General features: G+C 45.9%; 1 protein-coding gene across 1 annotated transcript; it reads left to right on the top strand.

The window, feature by feature from the left end:
- The first annotated feature begins 3,836 nt into the window (after nt 1-3,836).
- Nucleotides 3,837-16,421, top strand: LOC120543114 (LITAF domain-containing protein-like). The gene is made up of 5 exons (XM_039775978.1): nt 3,837-3,891; nt 9,567-9,683; nt 10,698-10,775; nt 12,624-12,768; nt 16,031-16,421. Exons 2-5 carry the CDS (start codon nt 9,584-9,586, stop codon nt 16,137-16,139), a joined length of 432 nt encoding a protein of 143 aa, XP_039631912.1. The 5' UTR covers nt 3,837-3,891; nt 9,567-9,583; the 3' UTR covers nt 16,140-16,421.
- Nucleotides 16,422-19,473: the final 3,052 nt, after the last annotated feature.

The following is a 19,473-nucleotide window of genomic DNA, read 5'->3' as shown; positions in this document are numbered from 1 at the left end:
CATGTCCTGGCGGAGCTGGACGGTGACTCTGATAATTCTGAGGTGGTAGGCAGGGTTGAGGAGCCCCAACGGGCCACCTCAAAACCAGTTCCCAAAAAGAGAGAGGTAGTGATAGTTGGGGACTCAATCATTAGGGGGATTGAAGCGCAGGTGTGCTCCAGAGAGAGAGAGTCTCGGACGGTGTGTTGCCTTCCGGGAGCACAGGTGGGAGACCTTCCTGGAAGGGTGGATAGGCTCTTGGCCAGAGCGGGGGTGGATCCAGTTGTCATTGTCCACGTTGGAACAAATGACATACATAAGGGTAGTCTGTCAGTTCTGCGATCCAAATTCAAAGAGTTAGGTACCAAGCTGAGGAGCAGAACTGACAAGGTAGTCTTCTCCAAAGTTCTGCCTGTGCCACGCCAGTCCAGGTAAGATTGAGGAGATTAGAAGGCTTAACGCGGGCTCAAATCTTGGTGCAGGGTAGAAGGGTATAGGTTTATGGGGCATTGGGACTCCTTTTGGAACAGATGGGACCTGTTCGCGTGACGGGTTACATCTGAACCGGAGGGGCACCAATGTATTGGGGAGGCGTATGTGTAGGCTAGTCGAGGATTGGGGGGCAGGGAGTTTAGGACAGGCCAGATTTAGATCTATACATGGAAGAACAAACAATGGTGTAGAAATAAAAATGCATAGTAATGTAAATTTTAAGCAAACACGTAAAGATAGAAGGATTAACACATTAAAAATAGCTTGCCTTAATGCTAGAAGTATCAAAAATAAGGTAAGTGAGTTGGAGTTGTATGTAGCAGAGCATAATTATGATATTATAGCAATAACGGAAACCTGGCTAAATAACAAAGATGGGGATGAGTGTAACATAGAGGGATACACATTTTTAGGAAGGATAGACAGAACAGAAAAGGAGGTGGGGTTGCTGTTTATGCCAAACAGGAATTAAATGTAAGTCATCTTCAGTTGGATGATGAGCCCCATCTTAGTGAGGACATGTGGCTTCGCCTGGAAAATATTAGGGAAAAAGGTCTCATTTTAGGAGTGTGTTATAGACCACCCAATTCAGACAGTAATTTCAACACACATCTTTTTAGTAATATCAAAAAGGCAAGTTTACAGGGGGATATTATAGTCATGGGGACTTTAATTATCCAAATATTAACTGGGATAACCTTACAGATGGAGGAGCACAAGAGCAGGAGTCTTTAGAAGTAATCAGCGACTGTTTTTTAACACAGCATGTTAAAGCACCAACAAGGGGTGAAGCCTGTCTGGATTTAGTATTCTGTAATAATCAGGATAGAATTGAGGGTGTAGAGGTGATTGAACCACTAGGGTCAAGTGACCATAATGTAATACAATTCTCAGTATTTTGTAAGAGTACAGATGCAAAGACTAAAATTGTTAAGTTGAACTTTAGTAGGGCTAATTTTGAGCAGATGCGACAAAGTCTAAGTAGGATAGACTGGGATAAGCTTTTAAATGTGGAGACAGTCGAGGAGCAGTGGAACAGGTTTAAAAATGTTTTACATGTAATGCAGGACAGATACATACCTAAATTTGGAAGTAATAGGAAACTAAAAAACTCCACGATGGATTAATAAAGATTTAAAAAAGAAGTTGCAAAGGAAAAAACTGCTGTATAAGGCATATAAGACTAATGACTGCAAAGTGAACCGTAGCGTATGAGAACATGAGGGCAACCATTAAGAAGGATATCAGAGAGGCTAAAAGACAGTTGGAGAGGAATATAGCAGATAAGGCGAAAGAAGACCCCAAGAGATTCTTTCAGTATTTTAGTAGTAAAAGAACAGTTAAGGAGGAGGTCAAGTTCATCAGGAATAGTAATGGGAATTAAAAGATACAGACAATGAAATAGCAGATGCCCTAAACTTACATTTTTCTGAGGTGTTTACAAGTGAGCAAGTGGATAACCTGCCAGAGGTAAACACAACTACTAAGGAGGTACTGAGGGATTTGGAAATTGTAGAGGGAGAAGTGCTGCTCAGATTAAATAAGATGAAATCAAACAAATCACCAGGCCCAGATAATATTTATCATCGTGTTTTTAAGGAGGCTAGTGAGTTCAGATATAAACCCTTGACACATATTTTTAGGAAGTCACTGTGCACTGGAGAGATTCCAAAGGACTGGAAAATGGCAAATATCATCCCATTATATAAGCAGGTTTGAAAGGTGGGAAGATGGATTCATAAATAAGAACCACAAGAGCGCCATCTAGGCTTCTCTAATGGCATAACAGGTGCATAGGATTTAGAACAGCAGGTGTGCTGGATTTACCAAATGTGTAAAATGTAAGAGCCAGAAGAGCGTCACCTAGAATTTTCTGCCGGTAGAAGAGGGGCGCAGTTTGCCTACAATGTATAAACTAGCTGTGCTACCTGCCTAAGATGGGCTGAAATCTAAATAATTAATGTAATCTTTAGTGTTAATGTTTGCAGCACCCCATCTATTAGAATGTATTTTGTCATACATGTAGTAATAAAATGCACTGCATTTGACATTCGTACAGATGGCACATCACAAACATTTGTTATATTAAAATACATTATTGCAAGCACTATCAGTTGGAATGACACGTAATAAACATGTCTCTGTTATATACCATTTGGTATGGGATTCATAAAGCAGTGTTAATGTTTGTGATGTGCCATCTTTTGAAATGGTAAATGCAATGCACAGGTTTCAGATATATGCCCTTCAGTATGGGATTAAAAAAAGCAGTGCTAATGTTTGTGAGGGCGCAGTGGTAGCGCTGCTGCCTCGCAGTTAGGACACCCGTCTGGGTTCGCTTACCAGGTCCTCCCTGTGTCTGCGTGGGTTTCTTCCCACAGTCCAAAGACATGCAGGTTAGGTAGATTGGCGACTCTAAATTGGCCCTACTGTGTGCCTGGTGTGTGGGTGTGGATGTGTGTATCCTGCGGTGGGTTGGTACCCTGCCTGGGATTGGTTTCTGCCTTGCGCCCTGTGTTGGCTGGGATTGGCTCCAGCAGACCCCCGTGACCCTGTGTTCGGATTCAACGGAAAATGGATGGATGTTTGTGATGTCCCATCTGTTGGAATGACAATGCAATGCATTTCATTACTGAAAATGTTTGTGATGTGCCATCTTTTTACTTGACAGAGACGCTGTAACTGGATGAGCACACGGACAGACACACAGACAGACACGTAGCCTTTTATTAAGGTGGAGAAGAACAAGCAGAGCACCACCTAGGCTTCTGTACTGATATAACAGGTGCAGTTTAGGTGGATTGGAGATGCTAAATTGACCCGTATGCGTGTGTCTCTGTGTGTGTGTGTATTAACAGTGCGATGTCCAAGGGGTGTTCTTGCCTTTCACCCTATGCTTGATGGGATAGGCTTCTTCCCCAAACAACCCTGCGCAGTGTTAAGTGGTCTTAGAAAATGTTAGGTGTTAATAAGAGCCACAAAGGCGCCACCAAGACTCTAATGGCACAACAACAGGTGCGCTGGATTTGCCCAGTCAAGTGCATAAAAAACATGAAATAAAGCGAAGAATGCCACCTTGGCTGGCAACTTCTTCACAGTTCTCGCGAGATTTGCAACCTCCTAGTTGGGTCAAAATGATCTTTTTTATTTATTTGGGAACATCAATCAGGCTATTCGTTTGAGCAAAGCTTGAAAACTTTTTATCCTAACAATTTCACTTTAGAAGAGCGGCTACAACACCAAAACACGGCTCTTCTTTATCAGAGTGCACTGCCTTCATTGCCAATGACTGGCCTCCTCTACAAGCCCTTAGACACCCCCTCAGAGTTAACGGTATCGTCCCGTTCCTGACACTCATTGTTCTCAGTAGTTCTGCGGTGATCGGTGCGCCCGCCGCTTCCTTGGCTGCACATCAGACAGGTAAACTGCAGAGAAAGGCGGCGCGATCTCCGTTTACCGTTTTGCCTTTCTTCTGTAAGGTCCGTTACATTATTTGCTGTGTGACAGGAAGACCCTGACAGGTAGAGTCGAGATGACTGCGCCGCTTCATTTAATTCAGGGCAGCCGAGCAGAGCGGCGTCTCGGATTGGCGATTACAACCTGAGCAGAACCATCCACTAGGGGGCGGCGGTTATGAATAGTGAGGGGCTCGTGCTCCGTAAACTCCGGGGAGCCGTTTATGTAAACCGATTGTGTAGTATTCGACTGTTTATTAGCACTTGTGTCATGTTGTGTCTCATGAAATCAGCCGGACACACAGCACGGTCCCACTTCTACTGGTGGACATGCTGCTGCTGCTGCTGCGGTGTTTGGATACACAAAGTGCCGTGTAATGCGTTGTTATCAACTGCTGGTTATTCCGATGGCTTTCCTGGACGCGTCCATACTGGTTTTCTGAATGTTAAACTGGAACCCGGTCAACTCGGTTGTGACGTTATTATTCCCAGCGTCAACCTCCGAGGTAAACGGAACACAGCATTTTACTGACTACCCGCTATGGACACCGAGGGGCGCCGTCCCCCGCTCCCCGCCTTGGGCTCTAAATGGTCTTCGACCGGCACTGCGTTATCAATTTAGTTCAAAGAAAAGCGTGAGAGGCGCTCGTGTTTCGTTTGGTCCACTCCGAAAAATACATCGACACATGACGAGCTACCCCGAGTCCCGCAGCTCAGGTGTGGCAGGTAGTTTGAAGCTCTTCTCCCCTTTCTTTATTTCCATCAGCATGTTCATTTCTGTCGTTTTAGGTTGACCTCTTGTGCGCCCATCATTAACAGTCACAAGCACCAAGTAACGCAGAGAACGGCGAAGAGATCGCTGCCCATCGTCGCTCTGGTGGACCACCCGTGATCGGCCATTTTAAATAGGTCCTAATCTGAAATCCTGAGGTGGTTTGTCCTGTGGTGGGTGCGGCATCGTGATGTATCTGCGCATGCTCCTAACCTCTAAACACCTATGTGTACCTACACACACACACACACGCCCATAAACACAAACTCTTAATTTAAAGTAAAAATTAAGGGCCAGAAAGATTCCAGTTTGTCAGTCAGTCAGTCATTATCCACCCTGCTATATACTAACACAGGGTCACGGGGTCTGCTGGAGCCAATCCCAGCCAGCACAGGGCGCAAGGCAGGAACAAATCCTGGGCAGGGCGCCAGCCCACTGCAGGACACACACACACACACACACCAAGCACACACTAGGGACAATTTAGGATCGCCAATGCACCTTCTGTATGTCTTTCGACTGTGGTGAGGAAACCCACGCAGACACAGGGAGAACATGCAAACCCAGGTCTCCTTACTGCGAGGCAGCAGCGCTACCACTGCGCCACCGTGCTGCAGAATCCAGTTTGCAATACAAGAATACCACAGAGTAAAGATAGGGGGGAAGGCAATGTTGTGAACGAAGGCCCAAGGTCAATGGAGAATCTGCTGGCTGTGCAGAGTATGGTGAGGGTCACACGGGTGGCGTCAGTAGGTGGCGCTCACAGCATTTGTATTCCCACATGCTCTCCGGTACTCTGTGAAGTGCAATTTCATACCCAGCAGACATCACCATGCATTGCTCTAGATTGTCTGGTGGGCCATTGCAAAACAGGATGGTCCTGATGTTAAACTGCCTGCATTGATGTTAGCAATGATGGGAAACGCAGGACAGTGGCAGCTAGAAACACGGATCTGGACAACTGTGACATATTGGATGCACATCTGTCTTTCTCTCTCCCACCCCCTTCAGGTTCCACCTCTTCTGTCAGCAGCTCTCTCTCTCTCTCTCTCTCTCTGTCTGTCTGTCTGTCTGTTTGTCTGTCTCTCTCTCCATTAGGCTCCACCCCATCTATCAGTATCTCCCTCTCTCTCTCTCCATCAGGCTCCACCCCTTCAATCAGCATCTCTCTCTCTCTCTCTCTCTCTCTCTCCCTCCCTCCATCAGGCTCCACCCCTTCTGTCAGCAGCTCTCTCTCTCCCTCCCTCCCTCTCTCTTTCTCTAGTGGGTGTCTGTTAGTCAGAGTGGGCAGAATGAGGTGCACTTCTTGCCATTGCTGTTTCATTGTGCTTCCCAAAGGCGGTGGTGTCCTGTTCGATGACCTGTTCAGGTGTGTGCGTGACATGCGGTGGACTGGGGTCACATCAAAGGTTGCCCCCAAATAGAGGGCTCCAATGACCATGTGAATGAGAAAGCAGGTTCATAGAATGGATACATGAATCCCCTAAAGGTGAGCGAGTGTTTGTCCAGTGTGCAGATGTAATGCAGACATAAAGCCAAAGGTGGGTAGAGCAGAGGGCAGGTAATTATGGCCTGGAGGATGAAGCAGGTGAAGCGCATGTTGAGACTCCACATGCCATTTGGACGGGAGTGGAATCCGAGGGCGAGCTGGGTGGCTGCCATCAGAGATGATAGGTGGACTTGAAGTGTTTGACAAGGTGCCATAGATGTAGTCACATGCAAAGAAAGCCCTCCTCAGACATCTGGTGGAGCAGATGGCATGAAGCTCTGCAATGCCCGACCCTCTGGCTTTAGGAGTGGCATGGACAGACCTTTGGAGGATCTCACAGTCTGGACAGGTCAGGTTACTGAACCACACTGTGATGCATCTGCTCAGGATGCTCTCCATGGTGCAGTAGTAGAAGTTCACCAGGATTTGGGTTCCCAGCCCAAACCTCTGCTAAGCCTTTCTGAGGATGTAGGTGGTCTTGTCAGACCCCGAAAGGCAGTTACTGGTCTGGAAACCCAGGAACCAGAAGCTTTGAACTGTCTGGACAGGGGGCCATTGATGTGGAGTGTCACATGACTGTCTCTGTTTTTGTTTGTCTTTTCGGCACTCAGGGACACCATACTGTCAGACCTTTTACTTCCCTCCTGCGATTGAGGGGGCCAGTGACAGTGGTGTCCCCTTCAAACTGTGGCCCCCACGCTTTGCTACACAGTCAATGGTGAACAGTCTGTATGGTGGCAGGCTGAGGACCGCAGGTGTTGGTGAGACCTGTGGAGGAGTTCCTGTTGCCCTTCCTCACTGACTGGGGTCTACTTGTCAGGACGTCAAACGCCAGGCACAGCTGGAGCTGCTCTGACCAAAGTCTCTGAGCCTCAGCACCTGGCTGGTGGGCACTATGGGGCTGAAGGCACAGCCCCCTGTTTGATGAACATTACGCTGGTTTAATCTTCTCCAGAGGGCCCAGAGCAGAGTGCAGAATTGGGGGCACCAGGATGCAAGCTATAGTGGATCTAAGGGTAGCAGAGATGTCACCGTGGTTAGTGTGTGACTGTACCTGCTCTTCATTACACCTTGGGCAGTGCCAGGGGGTGCCGCTAGTGGATCATAAAAAGGTGTGTGCTTGAGTGTTTATTGTGATGGTCTCCATGGCAATCGTCCGTACCCCTCTGCTAGAACATGTAATACATTCTGCCTGCACGTGGTCTGTTTGTCTGTCTCCCTGTCTGTCTGTAACTGTGAATGTGTGGGATGCAATAACCAGAACCAGACAGAGAAGAGCCACACAGATAAACGTTGGGGGTGTAAACCCCTCTCTTAAGTTAGCTGGAGGTCCTAATCTCATGCTTACCTTGTTTTGGTCGCGGGAGACACGTTGCTTTGCCACAAACTGAGGGCTCCTGCCATGCCAACTCTGCCTGGAAGCCCCTCGCTGTTAAAACCCTGAAGGATGCCTGTTTCCTCCAATGACTCCTCAACTGGGCCGGCTCATCCAACACTGAGTCAAGGTCCCGAATCACGCCGCTCCTTCTCACGTTCTCCTCACTCACCCCACAGTTCTAGCATTGTAGTCAAGATAAATTCTTCTATTGGTGCTTAGTCCTCTTCACTCTCATGCAGCTTCCACCAAAATGTCCGTCACTCCATCCACTTAATCATCCCGCCTCTTTTCCATGCTCCTCCCCACTCTGCCTGATTTGCATAAGATAGATAGATAGATAGATAGATAGATAGATAGATAGATAGATAGATAGATAGATAGATAGATACTTTATTAATCCCAAGGGGAAACTAGCTGGGTAAGTGTGCTGCTCGCACAAGTGATACGTGTCCAAAATATTATTAAATATTTAAATAGACTGAGAACATAGGCAGAGTACATTTGAATGGGAACATGAAAAAAGGGGAGGGGCCAGGAGTAAGCAACAAAAAAAAAAAAAAAATGATGTGCTGGAGGAGGAGCCTCAGACAATGATAGGAGGGGCTGTGGCGAATACCAGCAGACAAAGAGAGGAGGGGTCAGAACATGAAAAAAGGGGAGGGGCCAGGAGTAAGCAACCAAAAAAAAAATGATGTGCTGGAGGAGGAGCCTCAGACAAAGATAGTAGGTGCTGCAGCAAATACCAGCAGACAAAGAGAGGAGGGGTCAGGCAGAAGCAGCCAAAAAAAAAATGCTGTGCATTGAGGCGGAGCAACAGACAAAGATAGGGAGGGGTTTGGGGCAAATAGCAGGCTAGCATTACATAGCAATACACAATGAGAGGAGGGGCCAGGGTAAGCGTCAAATAAACAGACAAAGATAGAGTGGGCCAGGGAAAATAGCAGAGAAAAGAATAGACAAGAATCAGGGTCTCAGATAGAGATGAGAGGGGGTCCTGAAAAATAGTTTAGCTACATCGAGTAGTAGGGGAGTGTTTTGCAGAACATGAGGCAGATAAAATGATGTGCTAGAGGCAGAGTCTCAGGTGAAGATAGGTTGGGCTGTGGCAAATAGCAGCAGACAAAGAGAGGAGGGGCCAGGACTATATAGCAAAGAACATAATGAGCTGGAGGCGGATCGAAAAGACAGAGATAGGGAGGGCTAAGGTCAAAGAGCAGAGAAGAGGAAAAGCTGGAGGCGGAGCCTTAGATGGAGAAGGGAGAGGCAACTGAGAAATCACCCGCTAGAGCTGCGTCAAAGAGGGGGCGGGACAAGAAGCCAATAAAAATGAAGTGTTGGAGGTGGGGCCTCAGACAAAGATAGGAGGAGCTGCGGCATATAAAACAATGGATCAGTGATGGAGCCTCTGGCGCTTACAGGAAGGGTCTTCGACAAATATCACACAAAAGGAGAGGCCATGGGCGGGTGAAGCCTCCACTAATTGGTGATGTCGGTGCCAGCATTTGAAAGTAACTAATATTAAAATGAGCCCTGCAAAGCTTAAAAGACACAATGACATCAGTGAGTGACAGGGGACAGATGTCTCCAGTCGCTAAATCTCCACTTTCTTCTTGTTGTTCTTGTTTCTCTTCTCTTTAGAACCTGCAGTACCCACGAGTTCAATGCCCACTTACTGTGGTAGCAGGTTGCCTTCCAGCCCAAATGTAACAAGTGCCTGTCTCTGTTCGGTGACCCCCTTGGTCTGGTGGTCACCTTGTCCTGCTCATCACTGTTCTTATCTGACATGCTGTCATTTTCTGTGTGATGTTTAAGAAAACTCCTTCAGTTCTCTAACTGCCTTGGCATTCCATGTCACCTGGAGTACTGGCTGGCACAGTTGTATCTATCTTCTTGCAGTCCCCACTCGATTCTATTGTGGGGGTTCCAGGCCACATGGTCTACATGACAGATCTATTTAGACTGAGACATGCCTGCCAAGCTGATGATGTTCTTTATTTTCAGGACAATCCTTGAAGAAGATGGAGAGGGCACCAAGCACACCGGCAAACCCCCAATACCCAGCTCAGTCAGTCAGCTCCTACTCAGCACAAGGAGGGTTGTACCCGACTGCGCCCACAGGTAAGCCTGCAACCCACTAGCTCAATGCCACCTTCTGCTGCTTGTTCCCCTCATGCCGAGCGACTCCTGAGCTCTTAGCTGGTGGTCTTGTTATCCATTTTGTTTTGGAGTAAATCCTGGTCACACTTTTAGTTTGGGTATCCATTAAAAAGCCTCTGTAAATATTTTATTAACTAATAATAAATCGTAACCATTATCAGCAAGAAGACTCTTAAAAATCTGCTACCGACATTTGTCATTGTTTGAAATTGTGTCACAAATGCTTATCATGTTTTTTATAATGTAAAGACTTTTTCAGGGCCAACGTCATCTTGTGCCGACACATAGGGTTGAGGCGGATGTCTACATTAGTCAACATCCACAGGTAGAGGGTGGTAATCAGCTGTAAACATCGACAAAACCCCCTGTTACGTTAATAGGTCGACTCTCTTTGAGTTTTTGGGGAAAAAATGTTCAGCCTTGGGTCAAAACGGAAAAAAAAAATAATCAGCCCTCAAAAAGTTAATTAAGAGCTTCTTATAATGGAGATCTAAGGGAAATGTCACCAAAATCATTTGGAGGGCATGATAGAGGGTCAAAGGTGACACTGACACTGTTGTGTCACCCTTGTGAACGCTGGCTTGGCCCCCAGACATCCCACCTACTGACATTTGCCACAAGTGTAGGCAGGAAGTTCATGTAAGCTTTTGTGTCGTAGTAGTAGGTGGTCTCTGTGATCGAATCAGCACCAAGACCCTGTAGGTGGTCTCAGTGATCGATTCAATGGACCCTGTAGGTGGTCTCAGTGATTGAATCAGCACCACAACCCTGTAGGTGGTCTCAGTGATGGATTCAGTGGACCCTGTAGGTGGTCTCAGTGATCGATTCAGTGGACCCTGTAGGTGGTCTCCGTGATCGAATCAGCACCATGACCCTGTAGGTGGTCTCAGTGATCGATTCAGTGGACCCTGTAGGTGGTCTCAGTGACCCTGTGAATGCTGAGGTGATCCTTTCTTGTGTTTTCTCTGATTCCAGAACTCCAGGCCTCTGTTCCGCCACCTTACCAGGGTGCACCGATTGTGATGGCACCACCAGTGATGGTACAGCCAGCAGGTAAGATGGTGGGATACATTATAGTCCACTAGAAGAGAAGATGGCAGCTTCCCAGATGTTGGCTTTTTCCTGTCATTCCTGGGTTCAAGTCACGCACCTGACATTCTCCTGCCCCGCTGGCATAAACCAGCACTCCACATCCTGTTCCACCCATTTGTTTGCTTCCTGAACAGACACGGCTGATAACAGATGAGCCTCTATTGTTCACCTGTCCAAGATGGCTGCTGGAATACACTTACAAATATCTGCTACCTCTTGCCCTGTGTGTACCCTCAGTGACCCTCCCAACGCCTTTCCCTTGGTATTCTGACCCTCACTTGTCCTGCTCTTGAGCTTCTCCGACTTCCCGTCTTTGAAGACGACTCTCAGCGTGCCTCCTACGCCTTCACTCCTCCTCGTGTCACACACTCGCACTTCCTCTTTTGAGCACGCCACCAAAACCGAACTGACCAATCAGATTGCTCTGAGGGACTGGGCACACCCCCACACACACACACACAGGCCTTAGCGTTTTATTACATAGGAGAGAGAGCGCCTTGACGTCACGAATGCTCTCCCAATGTGCTTTACATTTCTTCCACTGTTTGCATTTGGAGTGCAGGCTCTTGTGAATTTGACTTTTGTGTTTTTTAGTATTGTTACATTTGTTTTGTGTTTTATTGGTGGGTGTGTGCTGATATTTTGCTGTTTAATGTATATTGCACCGTGAATTGACGGTCGTCATGATGCTGGCTGGTTGCTGGGGGAGTGTCTTTATGCAATGTGACGTATGATGTCATCGCTGCAACATGTTCTATAAAGGGACGACAGTCATCTCGTTATCTGTGTTTGGATAAACAAAGACACAACCTTTGCTTTGTGTCGCTCTTTCTGTTTCCGATTCTCTAGCGAGTCCTTGATGACATTTTCGGTTTTGTACTTTCAATCTCTCACTTCCTCCCGGTAAAGACTCTTGTTTGGTTTTCCAGCCTTCATTTCCTGGTATTCTGTTTGCTGGTTTGGCTGAGCCATAGGTTTTACCTGAAAGGATCACAAAAGGAGACTGACTGCTGTGATGTCAAAAAGGGGGAGCCACGCCCCCTTCCCCCCAGATATCTCATGTCAGACCCCTGGACTCCTTACCTAACCCCCAAACTGAAATGGCGCTCACCAAAGTGGGCCTCAGGCTTCTAAAGTACAAAAACCTCAAAAAGCACACAACCGTCATTAAGGGCAGAGGATGACCGTAAACCCTAAAGTCCAAAAAGACGGAGCAAAATGAATATAAAACAGGAAATATGAATAATGCCCACGAGTAAAGATCCACCACACTGAATGACCCTCTGCCCTCGGCCAGAATAAATAGAAGGTGGGCGGTCCTTCAAAAATGACATCACTCTGGGCGTGCCTCTTGGTGGGTCCCACCCACAGAAAGTAGAGGCAATGCCACACATAATTCATAACTACTAAATAATAATCTAAACATTACAATATTAAATACAAAAATTACAAAATGCTAAAAAAGAAATAAAATGGAAATGACAAAGAATTGGGATAAGACCCTGGATGAAACATAACAGGAGCAAAAGAGTTACTGAACGGCAGGTAGCCTTGTGGTTTAAGCCCACCCGGCCATTCTGCCTGCCCACATTTTAGGACAGCCACACTCCTGTCAGACCTTCATGTCAGTGCCCAGCCAGACAGGCATGGTGGTCCAGCCAGCAGACAAACACAGAGCTCTGCCATGGCGGCTCTCCCTCGGCCTCCTCATCTGAGACCACCATAGGCACCCACCACTCTTGGTCTAAGGGGCGCCATTGATGGGTCTTTCTGCTCACAGTGCTTCTTCTGTCTTTTTCTGGGATGCAGTGACCTACAATGTGATCAACGCGACCCTTCTGGACGTTCCTGGACAAGCCATCTGTCCCAAGTGCAACCGGCAGGTCCTCACCGACACAAAACCTGTCTCAGGTGCCCTCACCTGGATCTCATGCAGCCTAATCGCCTTTTGTGGGTGAGTATTTTGGGGTACTTGTGATCTGAGGGTACGTGTGTAAAGTGAGCAAGAATGTGTGTGAGTGTGTGTACAGTAGAGATATACAGAAAAAAAGGAAAGACTACTACCACTCGGATAAGGAAAGAAGAGAAGAGACGCAACATTTCAGCTCCATGGCCTTCATCAGGTGTGCAACTCAAGACAGAAGAGCTGGTGACAAATATCAGAGGGGACGGAGGGCACCAAGATGGAAGAGTAAGTGTGAAAAGCTGCCATAAGAGAAGATGAAGGGAAAGATGAACACGTGAGTCGGTCATTAAGATGTGGAGAAAGATGTGATCCCCAGCTGAGAATCAGTTGAGCTTTTCTCGTTTTTAAATTTTCACGATCTCTATCGAAACTGGCATTTTCATGTTGTAACAGCCGACCCCTCACCTGGCTGGCAGCCACACTACCAGGTCCTGTGGCCTGGATAAATTACTGAGGAAAACCTAAATCTACCAAGCCGTACCTCTGACAAATAATATTTTCCCCCAATCGACAGTATATACTGTATATATATACTAGCAATGTGCGCCCAACTACGTTGCGTGTGTTAAAGTTGTCTGTGAAGGGCTCCCTGTTTAAATGTGACTGCCAGTCGTGAACTGGGCCCTTCGTCGCACAGCATTATGATTACGACAGGGACGGCCTACTCGGAATCACTGTCCGAATCGTAATTATGTGGTGGTGTAGGAGCATTTCTGCTTCTGTTCGTTCACAGTTCGTCTCGTTTTTACGACGCTGTCGTTTCCACTCATGATGTCTTCTCCACCTTTCTCGAATTTCGCAGGTTGCTTTGTGGCAATCCAAAGAGTAAGGCAATATACATGGAGCAAAAGGGGGACACATAGGTATCCAGGCTCTTTAAAGCATAAACAGGGATCACTTCACTGACATGTGAGCAAGCCACGGTAATAAGAATTTCTGGAACGTGCTGTTACATTGTCATTCATGTCACCCACTGTCTTTCTTTCATTCATATGTTACGTAGGCACGTACCTTTTATCTTCAGCAATCTCATTCTCTAACCAGCGTAACACTGTCCACCACCCCTTTCGTTATTCCGGCACATTGTTGACATCCGTGAGTAACAACAACGTACTAAACTGGAAGGTGGTCTACGCATGTGTGGAATTCACAGACAAACAAAGATCAAGATCTAAATGAAGATCTCTTTATTTAATTTAAAGCACAACCATTTGTTTAGTTTGAATGTCTGTGTTTTGAGGTGTGACTGGCATACTGCAGTCTTCAGTAGTATAAGCCTGGAGGAGATTCTTAATGCAATGCCTATGTTTTAGCTGCCTCTCTACTGCCATCTAGTGCTTCTTCTTCTAATTCATTCACGGACAAACAAAGATCAAGATCCAAATGAAGATTATATATAGAGATAGATATATATAATATATCCCACCACCATACCAGCAAAGTGAAAGGCACTATATATCCAATAATAAATCCTCCCTGGTCCCTGCACACTAATAACAAACACACAATACAAATAATGACAACAAATGATTATTAGAATGTTAATGAATGTGAAAATGAGTCCAGGTAAATATCTGTCCAAATTACTGATAGCTGTTCAAAATGCTTGTGTTTGATTCTCCCAAATGAATACCGGAACATCCTCACCGTGATTCCTCAGCGATGGTGGAAAATAATGTCCAACCCCAGGGTTTCTGGCGATAAATGCGTTAACAATAAATCCGGCCGAGTGAGAAGCAAACTGGAAAAATGTCACAATGTGAATGAAGGCAGAATAATGATGACCAGTTGTGGTTTGGTGAATCTCCTTCTCTCTCCTCTTCTTTTCCTCCTTCCTGTTTAAATAATAATGCCCCGGATGTAAATGGAAAAACCTCCGGTTCTGATGTTTCCAGGGGGTCGCTGCCTCCCCACAACAGCCTTCCCCGTTTCTTGTTATGGGGACGACATTCAAACAAACACATACTAGTTTAAACGGGGCAATGTGACGTGTCACGGCAGAGTGCAAACACAATAAACAACAACACTTATGTGGCCTGCTACAATGTTATTCACAAAAGTATCTCCACCCACACTAACCTGACCTGAGACAGACAGAGAGAGAGATGTTGACAGAAGGGGTGGAGCCTGAAGGAAGGAGGGAGAGAGAGAGAGGGAGAGAGGGAGGGTAGGAGCTACTGACACAAGGGGTGGAGTCTGAAGGGGAGAGAGAGAGAGAGCTACTGACACAAGGGGTGGAGCTTGGGTAGGGAGGGGGAGAAAGGAGGAGCTGCTAATAGAAGTGGTGGAGCCTTGGGGATGGAGAGAGAGAGAGAGAGAGAGAGCGAGAGATGCTGACAGAAAGGGTGGAGCCTGAAAAAGGGAGGGAGAGAGCAGGAGAGAGAGGAGAGCTTCTAATAGAAGGGGTGGAGTCTGGGGGAGAGAGAGATAGAGAGATGCTGACAGAAAGGGTGGAGCCTGAAAGAGGGAGAGAGAGAGACAGATGTGCATCCAATATGTCAGAGTTGTCCAGATCCGTGTTTCTAGCTGCCACTGCTCTACGTTTCCCATCATTGCTAACATTGATGCAGACAGTTTAACATAAAGGACCATCCTGTTTTGCAATGGCCCACCAGACAACCTAGAGCAATGCATAATGATGTCTGCCGGGTACGAAATTGCACTTCACAGATTACCGGAGAGCACGTGGGAACACAAATGCTGTGAGCGCCACCTACTGACACCACAGATGTGACCTTCACTATACTCTGCACAGCCAGTAGATTCTCCATTGACCTTGGGATTTTGTTCCTAACATTGTCTGCCCCCCTAAACTGGATTCCTTCTGGCTGTTAACTTTTACCTTCTATTAAGTTTTCATGTTTATGGGCATCTGTGTGTGGGGGGGTCTTTAGAGGGGAGTGTGTGTGTGTGAGAAAAGCAGTTTTGAAGCCACAGAGAAAACACAAACCACACTCATTGTCTTGCTACCCCTGTAATAAGAACTTCATTTATTTGGTGCCTACAATTGTTTTATAGCACCTTTCATGTTAAAGCATCACAGATTTAGGCTGGAGAGTTGAGGTGCTCAGCGGTGGGCTCTCGAATTCCTGGTGCCCTGGCCCCTCTACAGGCCACACTGTTTGCTCTTATTACATCAGGATGTCCTTTGGCAGTAGAGCACCACCCTGTGGCTCTGCCCTACCAGTAGGATTCTTTATTCTTTTTTATTATCGTTATTATTTTAATTATTTTTCTTCTGTGATTCCAGGGGTATTCTGGGCTGCTGCTGCATTCCTTTCTGTTTGAACCGTTGCAAGGATGTGCAGCACACGTGCCCCCACTGCCAACAGCTGCTCTTCATCTACAAGCGCATGTGAGAGGAGTCGAGGTCACGCCTCAGCAACCACTCCCTCTGCCCGATATGAGTGCCCACCTTAGTGTTTTCATTGATTTGCTGACGAGGAGCCACGGGGCATGGCTGATGCCAAAGCCAGCTTGAAGTGCCAGTGCCGGTGGGCCACACTATGCTGTCTGAGTTTCAGACACTGTAAGATGTCTGTACAGCCAGTGTTGTGAAGATCTGCTTCTGAAGAGCTGTGTGTCTTTGTTGTTTTGCATGGCCACAGTGGCTTCTGTTTGGGCTTTTTGGTCACACAACTCACAAGGGTGACACTCGTTTTCACTTTTAAAGTATTGTTAATAAAGTTGAAAACTGTTCCTCTCTTTCTGTGACGCCAGTTTTGTTTGTTATGGGCGCCGCTGTTTGATGTCTTTCTGTGTAGTATTTCTACCCAACAGCAGTGTGTGGCGCATGAGACTGAATAAAGGACAACGGCGTGCACATCATGGTTGTCCAAGATTACGGATTGAACTTCGTAACTTCAGGACGGGTGTTTTCTGGTGAACGACTTTTGTGCTTTGAATTTTCTCCTACAGGTTTTTTGGTTCAGCAACACGTTGGTCTCGTTATGTCTTTGATCACACAAACAGAGTAAAAGGTGGTAAGATGAGGCAGGCCTTGCTCCTGTCACCTGAAGTCTCTCCAATGTTCACCAAAACGGAAAATCGAAGTCAAAGAACAAAGCCAGGAATCTTTTGAACCAACAAGTCGTACAAGTAAGCTGAATCCAGCATGGGGCGCTAGCTCCATGGTTGGAATAAGTTCTTTTGTAATTGCGGCAATGTTACATAACCCAAAACTACATAGAAATAATATAAAAAGGCGTTACCCCTCCATTTGAGATACGGCGGTAAGAAATCACATAGGAGAAATAACTTGGCTTTCTTTAATAACGGCTTACGCGGCATAACAGACAAGCCCTTATGTAGAGTCTGCCATTGACGCTGCACTGGAAGGATTTTCCAGATCGGATGACGTTATCTCCAGTGGCGTAGCTAGAGTTCGTGCCCCTTGGGGCGGGGCTTCAATTTGCTGCCCTCCAACATATCTGAATATGTTAACCTATTTAATTAGAAAATTAAAATGACTTATAGAGAAAAATTAAGAGACATTTTGCATAGATTTATTCATATATATAGAGAAAGAGCAATAATTTATATTGCATCAAATAGACAAGAATATAGTATAGATGTACTAATAAGCCGTGTGCTAATTATTAGTTTAATATAATTACGCAGCAAAAACCAGAACCAGTGTAGTGTAAAAGTGAGCAGGAACACATTCGGATTGATAACGAAACAAAATGAATAAATTGTAAATTAGTTGTTTATCTTCCCAGAAATTATTATCGGTGTAATATTTGATTATTTTTGTTATTGCCTCATAAATTTCAACTGGTGTATCTGATGTCGTCAAAGAAGGACAGTCTGAAAAATATTTTTGAAGCATTTGTGGGTAAAAATCAGAATTTTACGTTTTTCATTCATGAGTGATATTTTTCCGAACCCTGCTGCTTACACACAAATTGTACTGAACCTTTGGGCCAATAATGGCACCCCCAAAATGTGCCGCCCGGGGCAGACCACCCCCTCCACCCGCCCCTAGCTACGCCACTGGTTATCTCCCATCCATCTGTTAGCTTCAAAGGTGTGCCGGGCAATGTTCCAAGGTTTTTTTTTTCCCCTTTCTCCATGTGCAGACCCCCACTTGGGTAAACCATGCCATTCCAAATAAGGAAAAGAAGGTCCAATGTCATGCTGACTCTGACACACAGAAATAGTACAATGCCCATTTTTGTAGTTTTCCCTTTCGTGTCTTCTAATGCTTGCCTAGCAGTTCTAAATGATGAGCCTCTGTGTGCTAAATCTGGCCTTGTGTTAGCTGTACGTGTGAGATAAAGCAGATTTATAAAATACTTTTTGTACAGAGCAAAGTGACATGTTAAACTTGTATACTTATTACATAAGCACACACCAACAAAGAACGTTCCAGGTTTGGGTGACAGGAAGCGTGTGGCAGTGACCTTTATAGGCGCCGTACATGTTTTATCATTCTCAATAGCAATACACCGGGCATTCTGCTTTTAGTGAGCAGAGAGTGTTATAATGAGGGGAAAAAAGTGTGGTCATATACCAGGAGATCATTAGCACGGGTGCGACAAAACCCAAGACGTACGCCAAAAATCAAAGTCAAAAACTTTAAGAGCAAGGCTGTAGGCAAAAGTACACAAAAGATTGTTTTTTGGCAGTGTATCCGTAAACTCGGACAACAAAACACTGCATTAGAAGGCCTTTAAACCCGACATGAATTAGTTTACCTCTGTAACCCCACTTAGCCGCTGCAAGACGCCCCCAACAACAGAAAGATAAACTAGTGACACCCGCAACAAACTAAATAGTGGTGGAAACTGTTCAAAATAAAATTACAACATCTTAATTCTAATTAACTAATTCTCTGACCTCAAAAACTCATTGGAAGCCGCCCAGGAACGGCATCTTGCTGGGGGCAACACGGGGTGCCCATGTCAAAATCAAATATATTTGGAATGGTGATTACAACCTGAGCTGGTCAATTCGTTATTAGCAGAGTTTTATGAAAGTTCAGGGGCACGTGCTCTGTAAATTCCATGATTGGTACAGAGGGGCGCCATTTCTGTAACTGAAGGGGCATGCGCTCCAGATCACTGCTGACTACCTGGTAATGGACACCAAGGGGCTTTGCCGCCCCCCATCCCTGCCTAGGACTCCAAATGGCCTTCAGCCAGCAAAGGGGCAAAAAATGAATTGAAATATGTAACAGTGGCAGTTGATAAAAAGTGGTGAAGTGCTTTGGACGTGCTCTGTCTCTGGGTATGTCAGAGGACTGGGACTGCATGAAGTGGGTTTTAGCCTCACCTGGGGAGGCAAAAAGGGAGGGTGGGGGGTTAAGGGGGGAAGAGAAAGAGAGCAGGCTTGATCTATATCTAATCTATCATCTCAATCTTTATAATTATAACTATCAACGTAATAATAAGCTGCATGGCAACAACTCTTGGGGGAATAGGAAATTAAGACCTAAACTATTTCACTTCCAGTTAAGACTATAATATGACACCAAAAACTCAGAATCAGTGTCTCCATGATGGGACAGTTAACTTCGTAAGCTGGAATGTTAAAGGCCTGAATCACGAATTAAAGAGAAAGAAAGTACTTTCTCACCTAACAGGTCTAAATGCTAAAATAGTATTTTTACAGGAAACCCACTTACTAAGTAAGGATCAGTTCCGGCTGCAAAAGACTGGACTGGCCAAATGTTCCATTCTAGTTTTACAA

This window comes from Polypterus senegalus, chromosome 13 (assembly GCF_016835505.1).
Source record: "Polypterus senegalus isolate Bchr_013 chromosome 13, ASM1683550v1, whole genome shotgun sequence".
Lineage (NCBI taxonomy): Eukaryota > Metazoa > Chordata > Cladistia > Polypteriformes > Polypteridae > Polypterus > Polypterus senegalus.
Note: the sequence above shows the minus strand (reverse complement) of the source record. Positions and strands in the feature narration are given on the sequence as shown.

Coding starts and splice junctions, on each gene's coding strand:
- LOC120543114 (XM_039775978.1), top strand. CDS start 9,584: ATGGAGAGGGCACCAAGCACACCGGCAAACCCCCAATACCCAGCTCAG. Junction 9,684..10,697: donor GTACCCGACTGCGCCCACAG/GTAAGCCTGCAA, acceptor CTCTGATTCCAG/AACTCCAGGCCTCTGTTCCG. Junction 10,776..12,623: donor AGTGATGGTACAGCCAGCAG/GTAAGATGGTGG, acceptor TCTGGGATGCAG/TGACCTACAATGTGATCAAC.